Raw genomic sequence first — 21,178 nt, 5'->3', positions numbered from 1 at the left:
TGAAAGCAAAGCGTGAAGAAGAACGCAGAACAAAGAGGATGGAAGGTGCAGACCGTGCGGCAATCGGCAGATAATGTGAAGGAGCAGTTTTAGGAAATTTAGGGTTGTTTTATGTGTGTGTGTGTATGTTTGTGTGTGTGTCTATATATATATATATATATATATATATATATATATATATATATATATATATTTTTTTTTTTTTTTTTTTTTTCGGGGGGCGGGATGGGGGATGGGGCAATCCCCCACCCCATTTTAAGGCGGGGGAAAATATTTTGCCCCCACCCCGTCCCATTTCTACCCCCGCGGGCACCCAATCCCTACAACTCGCCCCGCGGGCACTCGCACCCGTTATCATCCCTACATATTGCCTTTAAAGGAAGTATAAAGATGTTCAAAGCTTCAAAAGAAAAAGAAAAACAAAAGTCTCTTTCGTTTTCCGCTATACTACTACTTTTTTCCTTTTTCATCTGACAACAATCCAATCAATCAAATTGATTAGCATTCTCTCCCAAGAGGTTTGAGGCCTGCTGTCTACGTGTTTACTATGAAGTTCAGAAACATGGCGCAAAACTTTGTGTCAAGTCAAAATTGTAACAGTTCAAACAGCCAGAAGAAGAAAAGCGAAAACTACGTATGTTCACATAAATTATTTCTTTCATTTGGCAATTATAAATTTGTAGCTTAACAAACCAAATATCTGTCACCAGTATAGTTGTGCCCGTCAATGCTAAAAGATGGGATGCGTGGTTACAGCAGTACTATCAGTTATGGAAAAATATTCGTTCTACAGCAGCTAACTACGATAGGGAACCGAGATGAATTATGGCCTAGGTCCCCCATTATACAAAAAATTGCAAGAGAGCTCATAAAATTGCTCTGCCAGCTTAAATTACAACAACAATTGACATCATCTGGCTTATTGATTTGAAGGAGAAAAGAAAAGTGTTAGTATACAGCAAAGCAAAGCCTCTTTATGCTTTAATATATGTTCATAAAGCACTTTGTGGAGTGGGATCAGACGTAGAAAGCGATGCATACATATCAGATATTGCCTTTGCAAAATACTCCTTTGCTTGGGCCCTCTTTACCTGACATGCAGAATAACGAATCAGTAAAGGTAATAATGCTCATCTTCATGTGTAACCGACGATAGAAGCATGGTACATAGCAGGCACCGTCGATGTCTATGGAAATAACAATCTCACTGGTTTTAAGTTTTACGAGTCCTAACGAAGTGAGAAGCTAAGGGACAGTTACCTTAAACGTCGGGGTGAGAAGGCCATTCTCCAAAGTAAAAGGCTCAGGAAATAAAGTGACTGCTTTTGCAAATTCGAAACCCCTCAACTGTTCAATATAAGAGGTAAGCATTTATTGACGGGTTAGCAATCAAATCTGTAACACCAAATCTTAGATGAAAGTCGACAGATAAACTTCCTTATTTAAAGTTACTACCTGAGCTTCTCTTCCTACAGCATCCATATCAGCTAGAACAGCAGCCCTTGCTCTTGGATCATTACATAGCTCTGCCAAATCTTCAAACTGAAAGACACAATTTCAGATTGGATGCAAACAATCAAAATCTCAATGGATATTGAAAAGCCATTATATTGCAGAGTATCACACAGTTGTGAATGATTTACAAGAACTACACCAGGCCTGGTCACCAAGAAAATTCTTGTCCTCAACTTTTTCTGGTAAGCAATAGAATGTATCGCACTGCCCCCAACTTCGTAAATAAACTAAGAGGTGATTCAGCCGAGTGACTTAGACCCAAGAAGTACGACTCCGTTATCAAGCCTCTTCAATGTGCTCCTTTGCCACTTAAGCAAACACAGGAGAACCACCAATGATAAGAGCACAATATCTACCATTCTCTGCCCTCAGTTTTAATAGGTCACTATGTTCTAAATAGAATAGAAATCAGAAATCAAAAGGCTGCAGGTGCCTGTTGCTAAATCTACTTAGTTAGTTGGGACAGAAAATAGCAAGTTTCTCGTCAGTGTGGCTCTTCTTGACATCCACATGATCATTTAACAGATAAACTACCCCAATCAAACTTCCCACTTGAAATCTCTAATCAGTCTGCTCAGGCAGCTCATGGGTCTGGAAAGCAATTAAAAAGTAATAATTGCTAAACATAGTCAGCTTCTGCGTGAAAGATCAAAATGGTTTACACAATCAACTTGTAAAAGATCCAAGTAATATTTGATATTCAATCTAGTGAAGGAAAAAAGACAAAAAATAAAAGGTCATCTGAAAAATCAATCATCTAAAAAAAAAAAATTAATTACCATGCTGATCACGCTCTTTCAAAGGTTGTCTGGTTGTAAGCTCTTTTAAAATAATCAGGCAAGTTAGCACCTTAAATATGTCATTCACTTCAGAACAGCTTTTCTAAGAAAGCAATTAAAAAGTAATAATTGCTAAACATAGTCAGCTTCTGCATGAAAGATCAAAATGGTTTACAAATCAACTTGTAAAAGATCCAAGTAATATTTGATATTCAATCTAGTGAAGGAAAAAAGACAAAAAATAAAAGGTCATCTCAAAAATCAATCATCTTAAAAAAAAAATTAATTACCAAGCTGATCACTCTCTTTCAAAGGTTGTCTGGTTGTAAGCTGTTTTAAAATAATCAGGCAAGTTAGCACCTTAAATATGTCATTCACTTCAGAACAGCTTTTCTAAGAGAAGCTAATACATTGTCAACTTTGGTTAATCATTACCACAATTGGCAATTTACAACTTTAAGAAACATCAAAAGCAATGAAGGGCTTTAAGTCGAGTCTAAATTCCATTCTTAAATACCATAGGTAAAGTCAATGAATTTGCCCCTGGAATAGCACGAAGTACCAGCAGGTTCTTATTACAGGAAGCAATTACATGCCTCGTATTCATCTAGGCGAACTTCCAGGCTAAATGAACAGATGAATTCCACGGTCCAGGATATAAGCAAACTTAAGATGTTCTATAGACAAGGAACAAGCCATCAAATTGATACAAACTTTAACATGTCTTCCAACAGTTATTTGGTTGAAATTAGAAATGGTAGACAAGGATCCCATGAGCTAAGGACTTGCTACGTCCAATAAGCACATACAACCACTTTATCCATTTGATAGCCAACAGAAATGCACACCACTCTAAATGACATCAATTGCAGAGTTCTATTCATTATCTCTTACACAAAATCAAGAGGTCAATTACCTTGATACCTTCTGAAGTGGCCCATTCTTTCAACACATCCGGATCTACAGATACTACAGCCACTAATGAGGAATTGAAGCTATCACCTGCAGACATTAACATAGGCTTACCAAAAATATATTGAATAGATTTACACACCAATAATCATCTCCTTACCATATATGAAGCACTGAGCAACAAATTTGCACTTGGCATAGACATTCTCAATCTTCTCAGGAGCTATATACTCACCCTGTGCCAACTTAAATATGTTTTTTTTCCTGTTTTCAGAACCAAATTAATAATCAATGATCAATCTTATTCTCATTAACATGTAAAAGGTTGAATTTGACAAAGTATGGAGAATACTGTGTACTTCCAAAACTAAAAATCCATTTAGAAGAAATCTGGCTATTCTTCAGCCAATCCGGGGTCCACAGCAAAAATTAGCACAACTGTAAACATTCTTTGATATCTTTGAAAAATAATAAATTTAGGAATAATTTCAGAAACCTCCCCTGAGGTTTCTGACAATTTTAGACAGCTTCCCTCACGTTTTGAAAATTACACATACCTCCCCTAGAACATAGGTTTGGGTTTCACCTTGATGATATAAGACCAAAAAAGTATATGAACGCCCAAAATTGCCCTCATCTAATTTTCAAAATATGAATAATCATTAAAAAATTTTAAAAATCAAGATTACACTTGTATACCACAAAATTATGAGTTTTATTACTTAGCCAATGTCCTGAGTTTTCCTTCCCATGGTTTTCTATATCCATCCAAAATTTCAAACTCTTATCACTTCTTCTTTTTCCGAACAAACTCTTTATTTTAGATGCCAAAATCCACCATCATAATTCTTACCTTTATAATTTTTACCTCTCTATAGGTTTCTTCCATATATTGCCTACCAAACCATCAGTCATAAAACTCACAATCCTTACCTTTTCCCCACTCAAACAGCCAAGATTCTTCCCTTATTGAATGATAGAATGTAACGATTTAATGGCCATGGGTGAAACAATTTCGTCGCAATGTGTGGCCTAGTCAAGAAGAATTGTTTTCCTTTTTTTTGTTATCTTTTTTATCAATGGCTTGTCTTTGGAAAAATTATGAAGGTTATCATAGTCATTGTTTATCATCAGGGGAGGTAAGTGTAATATTAAAAACCTCAAGGGAGCTCAATGAAATTGTTAGAAACCTCAGTGGAGGTTTCTGAAATTATCCCATGAATTTAAGCACACTTCATTGATGACCATGATGCATGGACCAATTTCAAAACCAGTATCTTAAAATTTAGAAGACATATTACCTATCAATTATCTTAAGGCGCCCTCCAGGTAGCCACAACCCAATATCTCCAGTATGCAACCACCCCTCATCATCCATGACTTCCCTCCTATTCAACGAATCAGGTCAAGATTATGCTAATTGAAAAACTTAAAATTAATCACAAGGTATTGCATAAAAGATGCATACGTTTGAATTTCATCTTTGTAATAGCCTTGGAAGATAATGGGACCCCTTACACAGATCTCTCCACGTGGATGAGGCTGATCCTCAGAAGTATAATTCATTTCAGGAACATCCACAAGCTTTATTTCTAAATGCAATTTATAAAAGGGCAAAAAATGACCATTAGCATGCAAGAAAGAAAAGTTTTTAAGTAATGAAAAGATTAAAGATTCATGACTAAGGAATAAGTAAACATGACCATTTACATGTCAGAAATAGATATGAACAAACCCAACCCCATTCATGACTCGGGAATAATCAAAGATAACTCTTGAAGCTTGAATATCAGGACTATTCTCCAAAGGTCACCACTAGAGGTGGCAAAATGGGCGGGATGGGCGGGATTTGATTGGGTTTGAGATGGAACCGAGTCATATGGGTTTGGGCCCAACCTTACCCATATGTGTTTTGGGACTAACTTGGGCGGGATCACTTTGGGATGGGTTTAGATTGATCCCGCCCAATACCCAAATCTATTTTCTACATATTTTTTTTCCTTTAATTAATTTTTTATTTTTTATATAAATTTAATATTTTTGATTTATTAAATTTCTTTTAGTTTTATTAAATAAACATGCAAGTGCTTTATACTCAAGATTCCCACCAAAAATTGGATTAACAAATAAAGAAAAAAATAGATATACAACCATATTCCAACATATATCAAGATGGTCAAGGTACTTAGGGTGTTGAATATTTATCCTCATCATTGTTCAAGGATGACAGGTCTAAATTGACTGAAATGCTGGAAATTCTTGTGGATAATGACTAGAAAAACTACTAGATTATATTCGTTAGTATGACTATAAAAATTGTTAAAGATAATTTTTGAATCTAAGACTCCGTTTGGATTGGCTATTTTTTCAAAAAATAAGTTTTTCAAATACAGTATTACAGTAATATACAATAATTCAAAAAATATCCCATCCATATTAGTATATCAAATATTTAAAAAAAAAATTTTATAGTAAAAATTTTTCATATACACTACTACAATAAAATATTTTAAAAACACCCCCCAAAAATAACTAATCCAAACAGAGCCCTTGCTATTTGAGCCCAATGGGTACCCAAGTATTTCCCAAGATTTCCCATCAATTAATGGGTACAATTGGGATTTGTCCCATTTTAAACCCAATATCAAATTTCAGTACCCATCCCGCCCAAAGTCCCCATGGGTATGGGTAACCCATTGGGACTTGGGACAAATTGCCACCTCTAGTCACCACCATTGTGACAGCACCATGCTGTTACAGGTACTTGTAATTTAACAATCCAAAATCTAGAATTTAAATAGTAGCTTCAACAAAACTTTTTCAGTTTACCTCACAGAGTCAAAGTTTGTGGTAAACACTTCAACATGTAATTATAACACAGGTTTATTTTAAACCAGCAGGCATTACAGTTTTTTTGTTTTTTTGGCTTTCATTACTTGAAAACTTACCACAAGCAGGATTTGGAGAACCAACATGACCAACTGAGACGTCACCTTCATCCATAGAGCTTATGACACAGGATGTCTCAGTCATTCCATATCCTTCCATAACTCGACAGCTGAAACATCTGCAACATGCATGTAATAAATTATATTTGTTTGTTGATCCCTCGTACATGTGTCATGGTGATATTCCTTACAAAGTAATATGTACAACTTACACCCTCAGAAACTCCAAGATATCAGGTGACAAAGGTGAAGCTCCTGAACACATGAAGCGGACTCGACCTCCAAGTTTTTCCTTAATTTTATTGAAAACCAACCTATCCCACATGGGTGATGGCTTTCTACCTGAAACATTAAATAAAGTACAAATGAGTGCAGAGCAAGAATAACGAGGCAGAGACATTAACACATATTTAAGACACCACTTATGGTATTCTCATTAATCTTCTATTCAATAAGCATCCATGCGTGAAAATTATTATGTAGCATGTGAACACCACATGCATGTGACCTATTACTCCTGCCTGGGTTTGAAAAGCACAAAGAACAAATTCAGGGAGTTTAATTCGAAGTGCTGCAGGACACACCGTTCATGATTGCCTGCTTCTTGGAGTGGTAAGCGGCATTAAATAATCTCTCCTTCAGGGCCCCAGAATTTTTTACAGCGTTCGTAATCCTACAATAGGCAAATTGAGTGGAAATTTGAGAGATCAAGGTACAAAGTGACACAATGTATGTATTAGAGCTTTGCCCAAACATACCCTGCATATATTCTGTTGTACAGACGAGGGACACTGCAAAATATAGTTGGTCTTAAAACTGCCAAATCATCCATCAACTTCAAGTTGTCCTGCATGTTGATGAGATATCTATACATGAATACAATTTTTAAATGAAACATATTAAAAAAAATTGGGGAGATCATGAAGAAAAAAGCAATTCACAAGAACATGACCAAAGCAGTAGAAAATAGTGAAATTTGCTATCGCTACTCTTAAATGAGTAGTCATAATCCTTTTGCCCATGTGAATTTGTAATGTTTGTGTTTTTATGGTTTTTAAATCATGTAAAATATCAGTTCCTGTTTTCTTTCAAGTTGCAAGTAGATCATTGACCTGAACAGAAATTTTTACTCCCGATATTTTTAGCACAAAATCTGAGATCTAATTTCGGATGAAAATGCCACTGTATAAGAAACAATAGGTGGGCAAGGTCGGTACTTAATGAGTCCATGGGTAGACAAGATCACCTGTAAGGAATTTAAAAAGAAAGAAAAGACCGTAAAACAAGTAAAATTAACCCAAAAGGACTACAGGTGATCTCAAAATGGTTTTGGATGCAAGAACTGAAGAGTTGCCTGTGGTTGTTGATTTCTTTCTCATTTAATACTCTTTCTTTTTTCTTTTGCTCCTTCAAGGTCACGGATTATGGTAAAACTTATAACTTCCCACGTAGGCATTTTTCACTTAGATGTCAGAATGCTTGTCAAAATTTAAAAGAAAATACATACATATTACATTGAATGAAACTGTCAACCATATCAAATGTCTATAACTGAACAAGGAAATAATGCAGGCATACCCCCTGATAGAAACCAATAGCGGCACCAAAATAAATTGACATAACTTGGTTGGCTCGCTCATAGATGTGTGCCAGAGGAAGGTAAGAAATATAACTGCAGAAATGAACAAGCAACAATTTGTTGGTAGAAACATACATAAGGGGTATAAATCATAAACCAAGCACAAAACTCACATGTCAGAGGGATGAAACTTGACGTTAAGACTCACACCTGCAACACTTGCAATCAAACTGGCATGTGACAAGACCACACCCTTTTCCATGGATGACAAAGACAAAAACAACACATTAAATTTGCACAATATCAATCACACTGAGATTCTCACAGAAGAAAATACTATAGAAACAGAATCAACCTTTGGTGTCCCAGTAGTGCCACTTGTATAACATATAGTTGCAGTTTCATCAGGCTTGGGAGGGCAAAATGGCTGAATATTTCCACGACCCTGGAAAAGAAAGTCCAAATTTATCAACAATAAATTCGTCCAAAAGAGAAAAACTTCAAGTCTTTTCCAGTGTTTATAAAATAGGAGAAAGGGGATTTCAGTTTTACATCAATAAACAGAAGGGAAAAAATAAAAAAGGGTAAGGCGACGGGCTACAGCAGTTTCCTGTACTTTCTCTATTTTCAACACATTTACAAAAAAAATAATAATAAGAAGTAAGGCAATGGGCTACTGCAGGTGCCTGTATTGTTTCTATTTTCAACACATTTGCAAGAAAGGTAGGTAAAGAATAATTGTAGTGTCTCCTAATTCTTTCTGCAACGTTTCAATTCCATTCCACAAAGTCAAGATTCATGGAAAAAAATGATCTGTGATTATCATAGTGGTAAATTTTATTTGTAAAAAGATGCACCTTAATCTATTGGGAGATCAAAGGGAATATCAGAGGGAACAAGACATACGCACTGTAAAGACGATAGTTGAAGCAAAGATAAATTTCCACTAACTAAAACCCAGATCAATAGCAACAAAAATTAGTGTAAGATTTTGACAGCCTCAAATTTTTAAATTTCTTTAAACTTTCACCTTTTTCAATTCTCCATAAGACACCAAATATAAATTGTCAACTTCTTATGTATCACAATTTCTGTACTTTGAACCAAAAATAAGAGCTTGATATACAGAATCTTGCTTTACAATGAAGTGGGAACTGATGAAGCAAAGGTCAGAGTCGAACTTGATTGTGTAATTCACTTATTCTTTTGTGAGTTAAGTTTATTAAAAAAAACGTATCACCATTCAGTAGACATGACAAAAGAGAGCTATATAATTTGTTTTTCCCCTTCAGTATTTGAATAAGTGTCACCATTATTACTAATAAAATTCAAGAAGCAAAGAGCGTCCAAGCCTCATTATTCCTCAAAACAAAGTCATGCAGCCAAACAACATAGCAAAAGAATATAAAAAATGTTGATACAGACCACCACTGACAACAATTTTCAACTACCTGATCAAGTAGTTTTAAATACGAAATAACTTTAACTCCAGATGTTGAAGGAAGAGATGGGAGATGCTCATCTACCCCTCCTACGACCTGTATATCATGGAATATAGTATTAAAAAAAATGAAAACAACAAAGTTTGGTCTGCTAGAAAAGATAATCATATATTTGACAAGAAGATGTAGAAGTACATACCACTATTAAACGTACAGATGAAATCTCAGATAAGAAGCTCAACAACTGCCAGCATTCAAAAAGAAGCATCAGATGTATATCAAATATTTGGACATGCTCGTCAAAATATATATATTAAGTTTTAAACTGGATTTCACATTTGAAACAGATGGAAAATAAATACAAGGCCAATTTCAAGTCTTAGTGGGATTCAACATTGACACAAAAGTAGAAGGAAAAAGGCGACTGGGTTCAATAAACAAGATATAAGTTAATTACACTAGAAGCCTAGAACAGCTATCTGTTTAAAGGGAGTTGCAGATCATAAATGCATCATACTTGCAAAGCTTATCTCCTAATTCAATCTGGGATAAATTGTCGAAGAGATCAGAATCTGAAACTCATTTCTGTCCAGAAACTGAGACTTGGATTTACATCTATAAGTTTACTAGTAAGTGCAGAATGTGCAATTAAGAATAATATAATTCGAAATAACACCCACAAAGGTCATGACCTAACAGTTCCTCATTTCAGGACACCTATTACTGCATACATGTTGGCTACCCTTCCCATTAAAAACTCATGCAGTTTCATGAATCCAACTAAGTGAAGTCAATAAATGGATGCAACCCTTTCTGTGCTGCACTACATAACGAGTACGATGGATAATACTCGTAGACTATGGCCCCATGATGTATTTGTCACTGAATGATTTTAACAACAGAATAAACAGGTAACCTATAAGAGCTAAATATGCATTTTTTAAAACAATAAGAAAAGAATTATAAACTCACTGTGTTCAGAGTGCTTGGCACACAAAAAATGGCCTGTACATAAGCATGATTCACAATGTACTTAACAGCATCTGGACCTGAAGAAAGGGAAAAAGTTTTGCAAGTTCAACAGCCTTCATCAGACCAAAAAGAGTTATAAGGATGGACAACTACACACCGAGAGTGTCATATAAAGGAACTGAGATATACGAATATGCTGAGCAAGCATGATCCACAATAAGCCATTCTGGTCTATTTATGAAGTAAAGTCCAATACAGGATCCCTGTTCATGAAAAACCAATAAGCAATGATTACTTTATAAATTCACGAAACAATTCCAAAAGTAATCTTGATTTATATATAACATCAAATAACCAAAATAAACAAAATCTATGTGTAGCTAAATGTGGCATGCAAACATGGCCACAACAAATAGGCAAAAAAACTGGGAACCATTGTAAAGACAAAGATCAAGATTAAATTCTGGTACGGGTCCATCAACATTACAGAAGTTTAAGAAAATGTTTAACTTACTGATTGTATTCCATGATTGCAAAGCCCAGAACCTATTGCCGATCGAGCAGTGGCAGCTTCACCATATGTCATCCATTTGTACCTTCAATGCAACAGGTCAATTCAAATTACTCTCAGGAGTCTTATCAAGTATCTATACTGATATGTTCAAAAATGTTATTCCCAAGCTAACTTACTCTCCAATGGTTCCATCTGCACGAATTCGAGTACCCAAGTACTTGTAATCTTGGAACGATTCAACGGCATATCTGAGCACACAAAATGAAGAGAACCAATTAAGACAAACTTGGTTAAGGATAAATTTTGGCAAGACACCTGAGCAAGCAAAAGTCAAAACCAGAAAATCATGAAAGACATCAAACTTGAAGAAGCATATTACTAAACTGCAAGAGAAGTATAAAATGATCTTACACAAAGTTGTCATGTAATGTGCCAATTTCAGGATGATCAGGGAACCTAGTAACAAGCTTCAGAGGCGAGCATGCAGATCTGTGATGATCAATAACTTAGTGAACTGAACGAAAATGACAGGGAGCATTTCAAAAATTCATATGCAAGAAACCTGACCTGTATACATTCCATTTGCCTGACTGCAATTTTTCAGGTAGAACTACACTATATCCCTGACCTGATCAAGTTTTCAAACCATCTTTCAAGTGTAAATTAATATGATATGAATCATTGAAAACTAAGCATAACGGACACTCACAAAAAGCGAAAAATAGCTGCAATAGCCCCAAAGATCTTTTATTTTAGTCCTCAACCAAAGCATTTTTGTCGTATTGAGTTTAAAAATTCATGACTTAGCCGTATAACATTTTGTAGGTGTTCTGACCATACTCTGAATCTATCATTATTTACTGCAGCAAATTAAATGACAATACAGTTATTGGTGTTCCTTTCCTTTTTCAACCAAAGAAATTATTATCCAAACCAATACCAAAAACTTCTTTCTAAAGAACAAAGTCAAGCATACAAGAACAAAAAATTTCCCTACCTTCCAAGTTCGGTCTGGAGGCTCCAAATAACTTCTTTAGAGACCCTTTTGCTTTTCATTACAACGTAACAATTGCATCAAAGTTCAAACTTTGATTTCAAAAGAAAAGCAGAAAAACAGAAATTTGATATCTTTAATTCTCATTGCCCAAAATAGATAAATTCATCCTCAATTAAATCATCTTAAACAATAAGTTAAACAGTTTATCACCTGGTTTAACAATAAATTCAGACAATCTTCAGACGACACTATATCAATACCGATAGCCAATTCAAACAAGAAGAACGAAAACCAAAATCATTACCGTTAAACAACTTTCGACATTAATGCATTGCCGGACGCATTAGAAACTTCAACTACAACCACCACCACCACTACTAACCAACAAGCAAACTTCTACTGCGTAAATAAACAAATTTAAATTTTTTTTACAATGAACAACAAAGAAAAAATAACAGAATAAATCGAAAAATAGATTACCATGAACGAATTCACCAGCGGTCTCATTCTTGTGGATCTGCCGCAAGTTCAAACCGTCGGCGGCTGAAATTAGATGTCCTTGAATCGCTCTCAGCCGCCGCTCGGCCGTCGACGATGATTCCTCCAAACTCATTTTTCTACAACTAAAAAAAAAATTTCACCGAGCTAAAATAAAAGAGAGAGATAAAACTTGTCGAATTCTTGAACTATCTCAATATATATTTTCTGTTACGTCGTTTTAGGCAATCAAAATAATATATATATTTTTTCTGTTATTATTTGGTGGCCAAATCGGGCACGCTTTCCAAAGGTGACGACCAATAAAATAGTTTTTTATTTTTCTTTTTTTCTTTTTCTGGAGCAAATTTTTTTCTTTCTTTTCAAAGGAAATTTTCTGAAGCAAGCAAGAAGATAGAGACGGAAGTATGGGAAGGGATAAGGGTCGCTGTTATTAAAGCTGCGACGTTTTTGGTGTAGGGAGAAGGAAGGCGAGTGGCTAACGTAAGCGGCACGTAAATCCAAAAGGGCGTGCGAGCTATTTATTTAGATTCGACTAAAATGAGCCGGCAAGGCGGATGAATAGGGAGTAGTTGATTGGCGCCATTTTTATGATTTTTTAATTGATGATTTGGATCCATTATGGTAGAGTGCGTGACTTCATTATGGATGTGATTGATATATAAATAGTTTGACTAATGTGGCAAAGTACAGGACTTCATTCTTTTGATAGTATAGTATGAAACAATTGATGAGGTTTGATTGATGTTTGGCTATTCAGAAGTTTAAATTTGGATAGGAGTTTATTTGGATGATTTATTTGAGATAATTACTGCAGTATTTTTTGTGATATGATGTATGTGAGATAAAAAGGTGATTGAAAAGATAAAAAGGTGATTGGAATTTGTGAAGCAAATTATTTTATCTGAAATCATGCCAATCCAAACAAGTTATTGTAGTTTGATTAATGTGGAATGTTTGTCATTTCCTTTTTGATATGTTGCTTAAAAATATGAATGGCAAGCGGGTGAGCTTGGATTGGGAGGCTTTTCCATGTCTTCAAAAAATTGTCCGCACTACTTCCATCCCCACATAACGAGTTTCAGAATCATCAATTTTAGTTTAAAGACCGATAATTCCATTTCTTTTTAAAGTGAAACTTGGACTAACCCTTAAAAGACAGTTGTGGTTACGATTCTTGAACGATTTTATTTCGGTTCTGATTTCGGTTTCTTTAGATTACAATTTCAGTTTTTTTATTTATTCTTAAATACTTATTTTTTTAAAATTGATTCTGTGAAAATATGACAATGAATGTAAAATATATATATATATATATAAGAAATGTATTATATTATCATATGCAAGGAAAAAGAAAAAAATGATGCAAATTTTATGAAAAATATCTCATTCTTGATTAGATTAGATTGGTCTTAGACTTCGACTAATCATGTGGCATAGACTTACTAAAAAAATAGGACAATGAGTTGTTGGGTTAGAATTCGAATTACTAGTATTAGGTGCTGCTTATAAATATTGAACTCTAAACTAGCCAAATAAATTTAGGTAGCAAATATTTTTTGGACGATTTAAAAGGGTTCTAAATCGCCGATTCTGGTTCCAATTCAATTTCCAATACACCTTTTTACCTTCCCAATTACCTTTTTATCTCACATACATCACATCACAAAAAGTGCTACAGTAAAAAATATCTCTAATAATTCACAATCCAAACAGACCCAAAATACTTCCGTTTGGCAAGTGAGTTTTTTGGATGTTCGTCTAAAACTTTACTGTAACTTACTGTAGAAGTTTTTTTAAAAAATTTTAAATTGTATTTTTTTTTAATATTTTGAAGTGTATAGTTTAAAAACTTTGAGAAGTTTTTTGAGGTTACTGTAGCTAAAGTTTTTAAAAAACTTGTAGCAAACAAACTTGACAAAAAACTTGACTGCCAAACAAGGCGAAGTTTAGTTTGTCTTTTATCATATAATATTAAAACCTCTTCCTTAAAGGTAGAGGTGTCAAAATGGGTGACTTGGGCGGGTTTGAGTTGAGTAAAATGGGTAATGGGTATAAGTGAGTCAACCCATTTATACCCATTTAGATGGGTATAAATGGGTTGACTCATTTATACCCATCACCCATTTTACCCAACTCAAACCCTCCCAAATCACCTATTTTGACACCTCTAATTTATACACATATGCAAAAACTTAAGATACCCATACCCATCTATTCATAGGCAGGTATGGATAAATTTAATTAAATGGGTTGATTTGCCACCTATACTTAAAGGTAACATGTTTGATGTAAGAAACTAGTCATATCTCATCACCATGTTTAAACATAAAAACTCTTGCTTAAAGGTAGCTTAGTTGCTTTGAGAACAAGCAAATCGTACATCATGCTAATACTAATATAGGAAAATTTCTTCCCTTTTGGGATTTCCGTAAATTAGAAATCCGAGATGAAGTTTCGCCTTATAGGAAAGTGCCCGAAATACCACGTAACAGCTTCCATTTTAGATTAAGTACACTCAAGAAACTATTTGTAGAAAATGCCCTTAAAGGGTACATATTCTCGAGTGAAATACAAAGTATTTAGATAAGAGGCTTAAGTATGACAATGACTGGATCATCAAGTAATAAGCATAGATGAACAAATTCATTCAATTTTATGGTCATTGTTAACTAAAAAGTAATTGCTACTTTTATGTGGATTCAAAATTTGAATGTACAAGTCGTCTAAACAGATTTAATGACCACATGTTCAACAATTAATTAGCAAGCATAAATAATAGGATATACAATAAATTCATGACATAAGTTGATGGAAAAAAAAAAGTATATCTGTATCATCATGTAATAAAGCATCAATCCCCTTATGGTGTTAACAATTTTTGTCACTTTTTGTAATAAGATTTTTACCTCTCAAAATTTACCACAAACACATACTACCTCCGTTATTAACCATATCTTCCAAGGCCAAAAAAGTACAGAAGGAAAATTTTATTTTGATTTGATAGTTTTCTTATGGTAAATGAGTACACCCTACTTTCCTAAGTTTAAGCACACGACACGACCTTAACATGCCTCAAGTGATAGTAATTTTATAATGCACACTTGAGCACATACAATGGTCTTACTTTGCAATTGCATTAGTTGTCCACTTGTATTGGATTCTGACTACGCTCCTTGGAACGTTCCACTAGTATGGATTTTTTGTTTTTTTAATTTTTTCCAACGGAAGACTCGAAGCTTTATAAAGGAGAGGAGGAAGGTAGAAAGAAAGAGGATTTGAAAGTTAAATTAGGAATCTCACAGTCGTTTGATCAATGTCTCTACTAGTTAAAATAGGTCATAAGCACAATATAAATAGTTCAGTAATTTGGACAAGATAAATTGTACTACCATGCTACTTATATACACCATCTTAAATTGAAAGTCAACTACATGCTCAAATTAGATGAAAACAATAGAGCAAATTGCACAAAATATCACTAAACTATTGCAATGTGCCGTTTTTGGTCACTAAACCTTTTTATTAGTCAAAAATGTCACTGAATCAGTAAATTTGTATTGTTTAGGTCACTTCTAACGGCATAAATAGATGGAGATATCTAAATGGTACAGATTTACTAGTTCAGTGACATTTTTGACTAATAAAAAAGTTTAGTGACCAAAAGCGGCACAGCAGGTACAATGTATCATACTTAATTTTACTTTGTGTACATATGTAAGTCAACTTTCTTCTTCTCAAAGCAATTGAAACTTGAAATTGCATCACATTTATCTTGTGCAAGTATTCTAGTTCAAGGCATAATCACAAAGACCAACAATGATCCTCAAATATTTTTGTAGAGAATAAAAGAGGCTTGGGCATTAATTTGTAGACATTAAGGCATGTCTATACAATTACTATGGGATATAAATTCTACAGTAAAAATTTAGACAAATAGCTGAAAAATTCACTTGTCAAATAAGGCCATAGCTGTGGATCATATTGCCATTGGAAGAAGAAAGAGAAAGAAGAAAAATGACTCTGCACCTAACATCATAATTCTTTCTCCCCTGTCATGTGAAGTTTGGTTAGTTCTCTTTCTTAGCTAAAGCACCATCATGTAGCCTCATGATTTTCCCCCTTAAAAATCTGCCAATTTTCAGAATCTCCTTTATAAATTAAAATTTTTGAACCCTCAAAAATATTTTAAAAAGTTTTATACAAAGTTTATATGTACGAAATTTGTCCCCTTAGTATAAATTTTCTGGTAACGTCCTTAACTACGTCAAAAGTTTAAAAAAAAAACACACACACACACACTCACACAGAAAATTAGCTCATAAATCGCTCTAATTAATTTTGCTTTTGGAAACATATTTTAAAAAAAATATTGCTCTAATTATTGGTCATAAGGTATAAGTTGCATGGAAGGCTAGTCAAAGACTCAAAAGCAGTTGTGGCGTACTTCTTTGTGCTAGGTTTGGTCAATGATTGACAATGAAAGGCAGAGTATTTTAGACAGTATGAAAGGGGTATAAAAATCGTCCGCAAGTCTTATTTAATAACTTCTGCAATTGTCGTAAATATATCCAAAGGAGCCTAAGAATTTTACTTTCTTAAATTTATTTTCTCGTTTTCAAATAACGTATAAGTATGTCAAGAAATTTAATTCTTTATTATGAATAAATCAAGCAATTGGCATACTTCATATGATTTTCATATGTGATAGAAAAGTTATGAAAACCATCTCGTATAATTTGCTATTTTATGAATGATAACAAAATGTTTAAGAAGAAAAACAAAAAGAGAAAAGAAAAATGTAAGGACACTGGGAACTCTTCCATAGCAAGAGACTAATAATTAGTTGACATACCCGATAAAATAGAAAAGTCAATTACAGAAAACCACCACCAAATTGCTATTCCAAATTATGATTTTTTTTTTTGAACGCTAAAAATTATGAACGCATTACCAAACTATTTATCAAAGCACTTGAAAATGCATATGAAAACCCAAAAATGAACAAAAGAAAATGACCCAAAAAAAAAGAAGAAAGAAGAGGTGTTCTACTTCCTGTTTCCAACTACTATTCTATTAATTGACTAATTCTACCTGACATTATTCAGTTTCCAATTCAACTTTGACTTTTCGTTAATGAATTTCAATTCAGTTTGAAAATTTCTTACGAGACACCGGCTGCTGTTTGAAAATTAGGCCTTTTGACCTCAAAAGTCAAACCTCAACATGGTTAAGAAATTTGATTAAGTTACATATATATATATTAGGGAAGGGGCGGGACTTAGAAAGCGGGAGAGAATAAGAGAATTTGAACTCAAAACATCTGATTTCTGAAATTTCAACTTTAATCACTAGATTAAATCTTTATCGACTATTGAAATTGCTGTTGTCGTGCTAGAAAGGTACTATAGTCACACATTCAAATTTCACAATTGCTATCATAATTGAGGAATAGTAATGAGTTTGATTGAAAAATCCATAAAGTGTTTGGTAACTTTACGGTAATTGATTTTATTAGTAAACAAACAAATGCATAAGTAAATTGGCAGTAAACAACCACCAAGTCGTTTTTGGTGGATCACACGAATTAATTAGCTAAGTCATGCACTAAAAGGTGTTTATGGTTTAACAGTATGGCTTTTATGAACAGAAAAATGATTTTAATGTGCAAACTAACCATCTTTTGAGTACAGATGATAATGGGGTAAGGTAGTCATGGACGGTAAAACAGAGAAAAATGAAGGGTAAGGATGAGGACGGATCGATATTTTTTTCTATATCTATGTAACATTAAATGAATGATATGATGTTTGCTTGTAGTAAAATAATATAATCTTTCTTGTTGATTTATTGTGGTTAAATGATAACTTTGTTATGTTAGTTTATTTTTGGAAAAATCGTTCAAAATGTTTTTCACATTTTATAAAATAATTTTTTTCGTCCCTCACTTTTAAAATTTTAATTTTACGTCATTTTACAAATTCACGTTGATCAAATTTGGTCCCTACCTAGGTTTCCAACTAGTTTTTTGTCAGAATTTATCACATGCCTTGCAGGTGATCATTTTTTAGGAGTAAAATTGCTAAATCACAATTTACATAATCCATCTATAGTCCCTTACATTTCACAAAATGAATTGTTTCGTCCCTTACATTTCATAAAATAAATTTTTTCGTCCCTCACATTTCACAAAATGAATTTTTTCATCTCTCATTGACCAAGTGTACGAATAGTTTTTTTTTTTTAAATTCATGTATATATCTATTTGATTTTACCTAAATAGTACGAATAGCATGTAATATATCTCTATTTGATTTCACCTAAACAAACTAATTGTAGTTGTACATATACTATTCAATAGATATATACATAAGTTTAAATCTAACAATTTTGTTTTAAACCCATATGTATATATTTGATTTCACCATGTGAATCTATTCAAATTTGTAGCCTTTTCTATTTTGGTAATAGTTCATTTATTGAGTTGTGTAATAAGATCATCTAATTAATCGGTGTTAATTCAAATTCTATAGTCATGCTAACAAATTGCAGTTTAAATCTGAAATTTTTACTTGTTACCTTTAAGACCAACAGTTTAATTTCTTGCCTTATGATTATCTTAATATTTGAAAGTGTCAATTACTTACTTCTTTTTGTCATAATTTTCCTTTATTTACTTTTTCTGTTCAAATTTAATTTGATATAAATACTTGATAATGTTTAGAATTAAATGTCTTTTTTGTTTTCAATTTTTGAGTAAAAGGAATGAACATGAGTAAAAAACTAACAAATTTTTTAAACCTCTATATATATCTATTTTAATTTCACCAGAACAGGTGAAATAAAATAGAGATATACTACATGCCATTCGTATTGTTCAAGTGAAATTAAATAGATATATACATTAGTTTAAAAAAAAGTTATTCGTACACATGATCAATGAGGGATGAAAAAATTTATTTTGTAAAATATGATGGATGAAAAAATTTATTTTGTAAAATGTGAAAGATGAAACAATTCATTTTGTGAAATGTGAGGGATCAAAAAATTCATTTTATAAAATGCAAGGGACTATGGATCGGATTATGTAACTTTTGATTTGACAATTTTGTCTTTAAAAAATGATCACGTATAAGGCATGTGGTAGATTCTGACAAAAAACTAGTCGAAAACTTAAATAAGAACCAAATTTGACCAATGTAAATTTGTAAGCGACGTAAAAGTACACTTTTAAAAGTGAAGGACTAAAAAAGTCATTTTACAAAATGTGAAGGACATTTTGAACAATTTTTCCTTTATTTTTTTGACATACAACATGTTGTTTATATACAAAAACAATGACAATTACATTAGATTTTTTTATAAAATCAAATATAGAGAAACAAATTCACAAGATTAAAATGATTTTAGAATTTTATTTCAAAAATTCAAAAAATATTAAGATATCCATTATAACTATTGTGTGTATATATATATATATATATATAATCAAATAAATAGGAAAGCGAGGCAAGATTGAGGCACTTATCGGAGTAGTGGGGTGGGGCTAGAGATGGCCACGATTCATATTTGAATTGGAATCAATCGAAACTAGTCCGGCAGTTTGTTCAATTGGAATCGGAACCATAATCATAACCAAAGGATCAGATTCAAGTTCACTAAAATTTTATCTTACTTTTAATAGTCCTTTAAAACATGTAAATCTTATTGTGCAATAGTGCATTGCCTATCGTATCTTACAATATTCAAAAGACAAATAATTCTAATCAAGCGTGTTGACTATTACTTTATGTGGTAAGGGAAGGATTTTTAGAATTCTTTCCAGTACCAGATTCTATATTTGAATTCTATACCTGGCATTTGGAATGGAAAGAATGTGTAAAGAGGTAAACGGAAAAAAAAAAATTATGTTGGATTCTTAATCCAACGTTAAACTTATATGTGAATAATTATATGTTGCAGATTGTCAAATAAGATTAAATCCAATTAAAGTGATTAATTATAGTTTGAATTTTAATGTATCTAATAGGATGTGGTCCTTTAATGTGTAAAGATTTGAGGGTAATTTTCTATTTCTATGATGGGTTGAAATAGGAATCCAAAAGATCACAGGAAAGTTATCTATAAATAGGGTTATGATTTTCGGATCACACATATTCTTATTGTCGTATTTTGTACTACAAAATAGCTATTTCCTGATATCCCATTGTCAAGAAAGATATTACAGAGAAATTAAAAGGCTATTTGAAGAGATTAATGAATATGTGGAGTCCTGGAAGGCTATCCAAAAAATCTCAAAGATTCAAGTACCAGTTAGTCAACATAAATCTAGATACATTTTCATAATTTTGTTGTTAATTTATTTCTCAATAATTACTATAAATATTATGAATTTAATAGGTGATGATTTTCATCAAAAGTTGATATAAACAACCTCTAACAAGTGGTATCAGAATAAGTTATTGTTGATTATTGGAAAATAGTTTGGATTTAGTAATTCATAGTTTTCAAATTTTTTTAATAAAGAACTGCGATTAATTTTGGTTTTGTTTACATCACGATTAGATTCATAGTTTTTGAGTTTCTTAATAAAGAACTCAATCAACTTTGGTTTTGTATGCATCGTGGCTGGTAGCATGCAGTGATGGATTTAAGGTTGGGGCACTGGGGGTATGGCCTCCATTGCTCCCCCTTAAATTTCTACAGTATCCATAAAATTTTGATATAATTTCAAGTGTGCCCTCGAAGTTTTTTTATGAAGGAAGTGAAAGAATTATGTGATCTTTTATGTTGGTTCATGAACTACTATTCTAAAATGATATGTGGGTCACACAGTTCCATTTGAAATAAGTTAAAAAAAAACTTTTCATTTTAACTTGTTTGGGAATATTTTTTTTGTTTAAAAAACTAGAAAAAGAGTAGATAAAAAATTTTAATGTTACTTTTGCCCCCCAGAGAATTTTTTCTGGCTCCGCCACTGGTAGCATGAATTGTGTTTCTGTTCATAGTCAATAGGCATGAA

The 21,178-nt window shown here is 33.0% G+C and overlaps 1 protein-coding gene across 1 annotated transcript; it reads right to left on the bottom strand.

Annotated features, from left to right (window-relative positions):
• Positions 1-750: 750 nt before the first annotated feature.
• LOC113762777 (long chain acyl-CoA synthetase 6, peroxisomal) lies at positions 751-12,462 on the bottom strand. Its single transcript, XM_027306368.1, has 23 exons — positions 12,139-12,462; positions 11,229-11,289; positions 11,073-11,150; positions 10,838-10,909; positions 10,662-10,743; positions 10,305-10,410; positions 10,148-10,224; positions 9,375-9,419; positions 9,185-9,271; positions 8,089-8,178; positions 7,907-7,986; positions 7,733-7,826; positions 6,913-7,001; positions 6,739-6,827; positions 6,367-6,496; positions 6,155-6,273; positions 4,675-4,798; positions 4,508-4,594; positions 3,367-3,470; positions 3,211-3,296; positions 1,456-1,542; positions 1,261-1,347; positions 751-1,091 (listed from the first exon to the last, which is right to left on the bottom strand). The coding sequence occupies exons 1-23, from the start codon at positions 12,269-12,271 to the stop codon at positions 993-995; spliced, it is 2,106 nt and encodes a 701-aa protein (XP_027162169.1). The 5' UTR covers positions 12,272-12,462; the 3' UTR covers positions 751-992.
• Positions 12,463-21,178: the final 8,716 nt, after the last annotated feature.

The sequence above is a fragment of the Coffea eugenioides genome, chromosome 2, assembly GCF_003713205.1.
Source record: "Coffea eugenioides isolate CCC68of chromosome 2, Ceug_1.0, whole genome shotgun sequence".
NCBI lineage: Eukaryota > Viridiplantae > Streptophyta > Magnoliopsida > Gentianales > Rubiaceae > Coffea > Coffea eugenioides.
The sequence above is the reverse complement of the archived record's forward strand: the minus strand, read 5'-3'. Positions and strand labels throughout refer to the sequence as shown.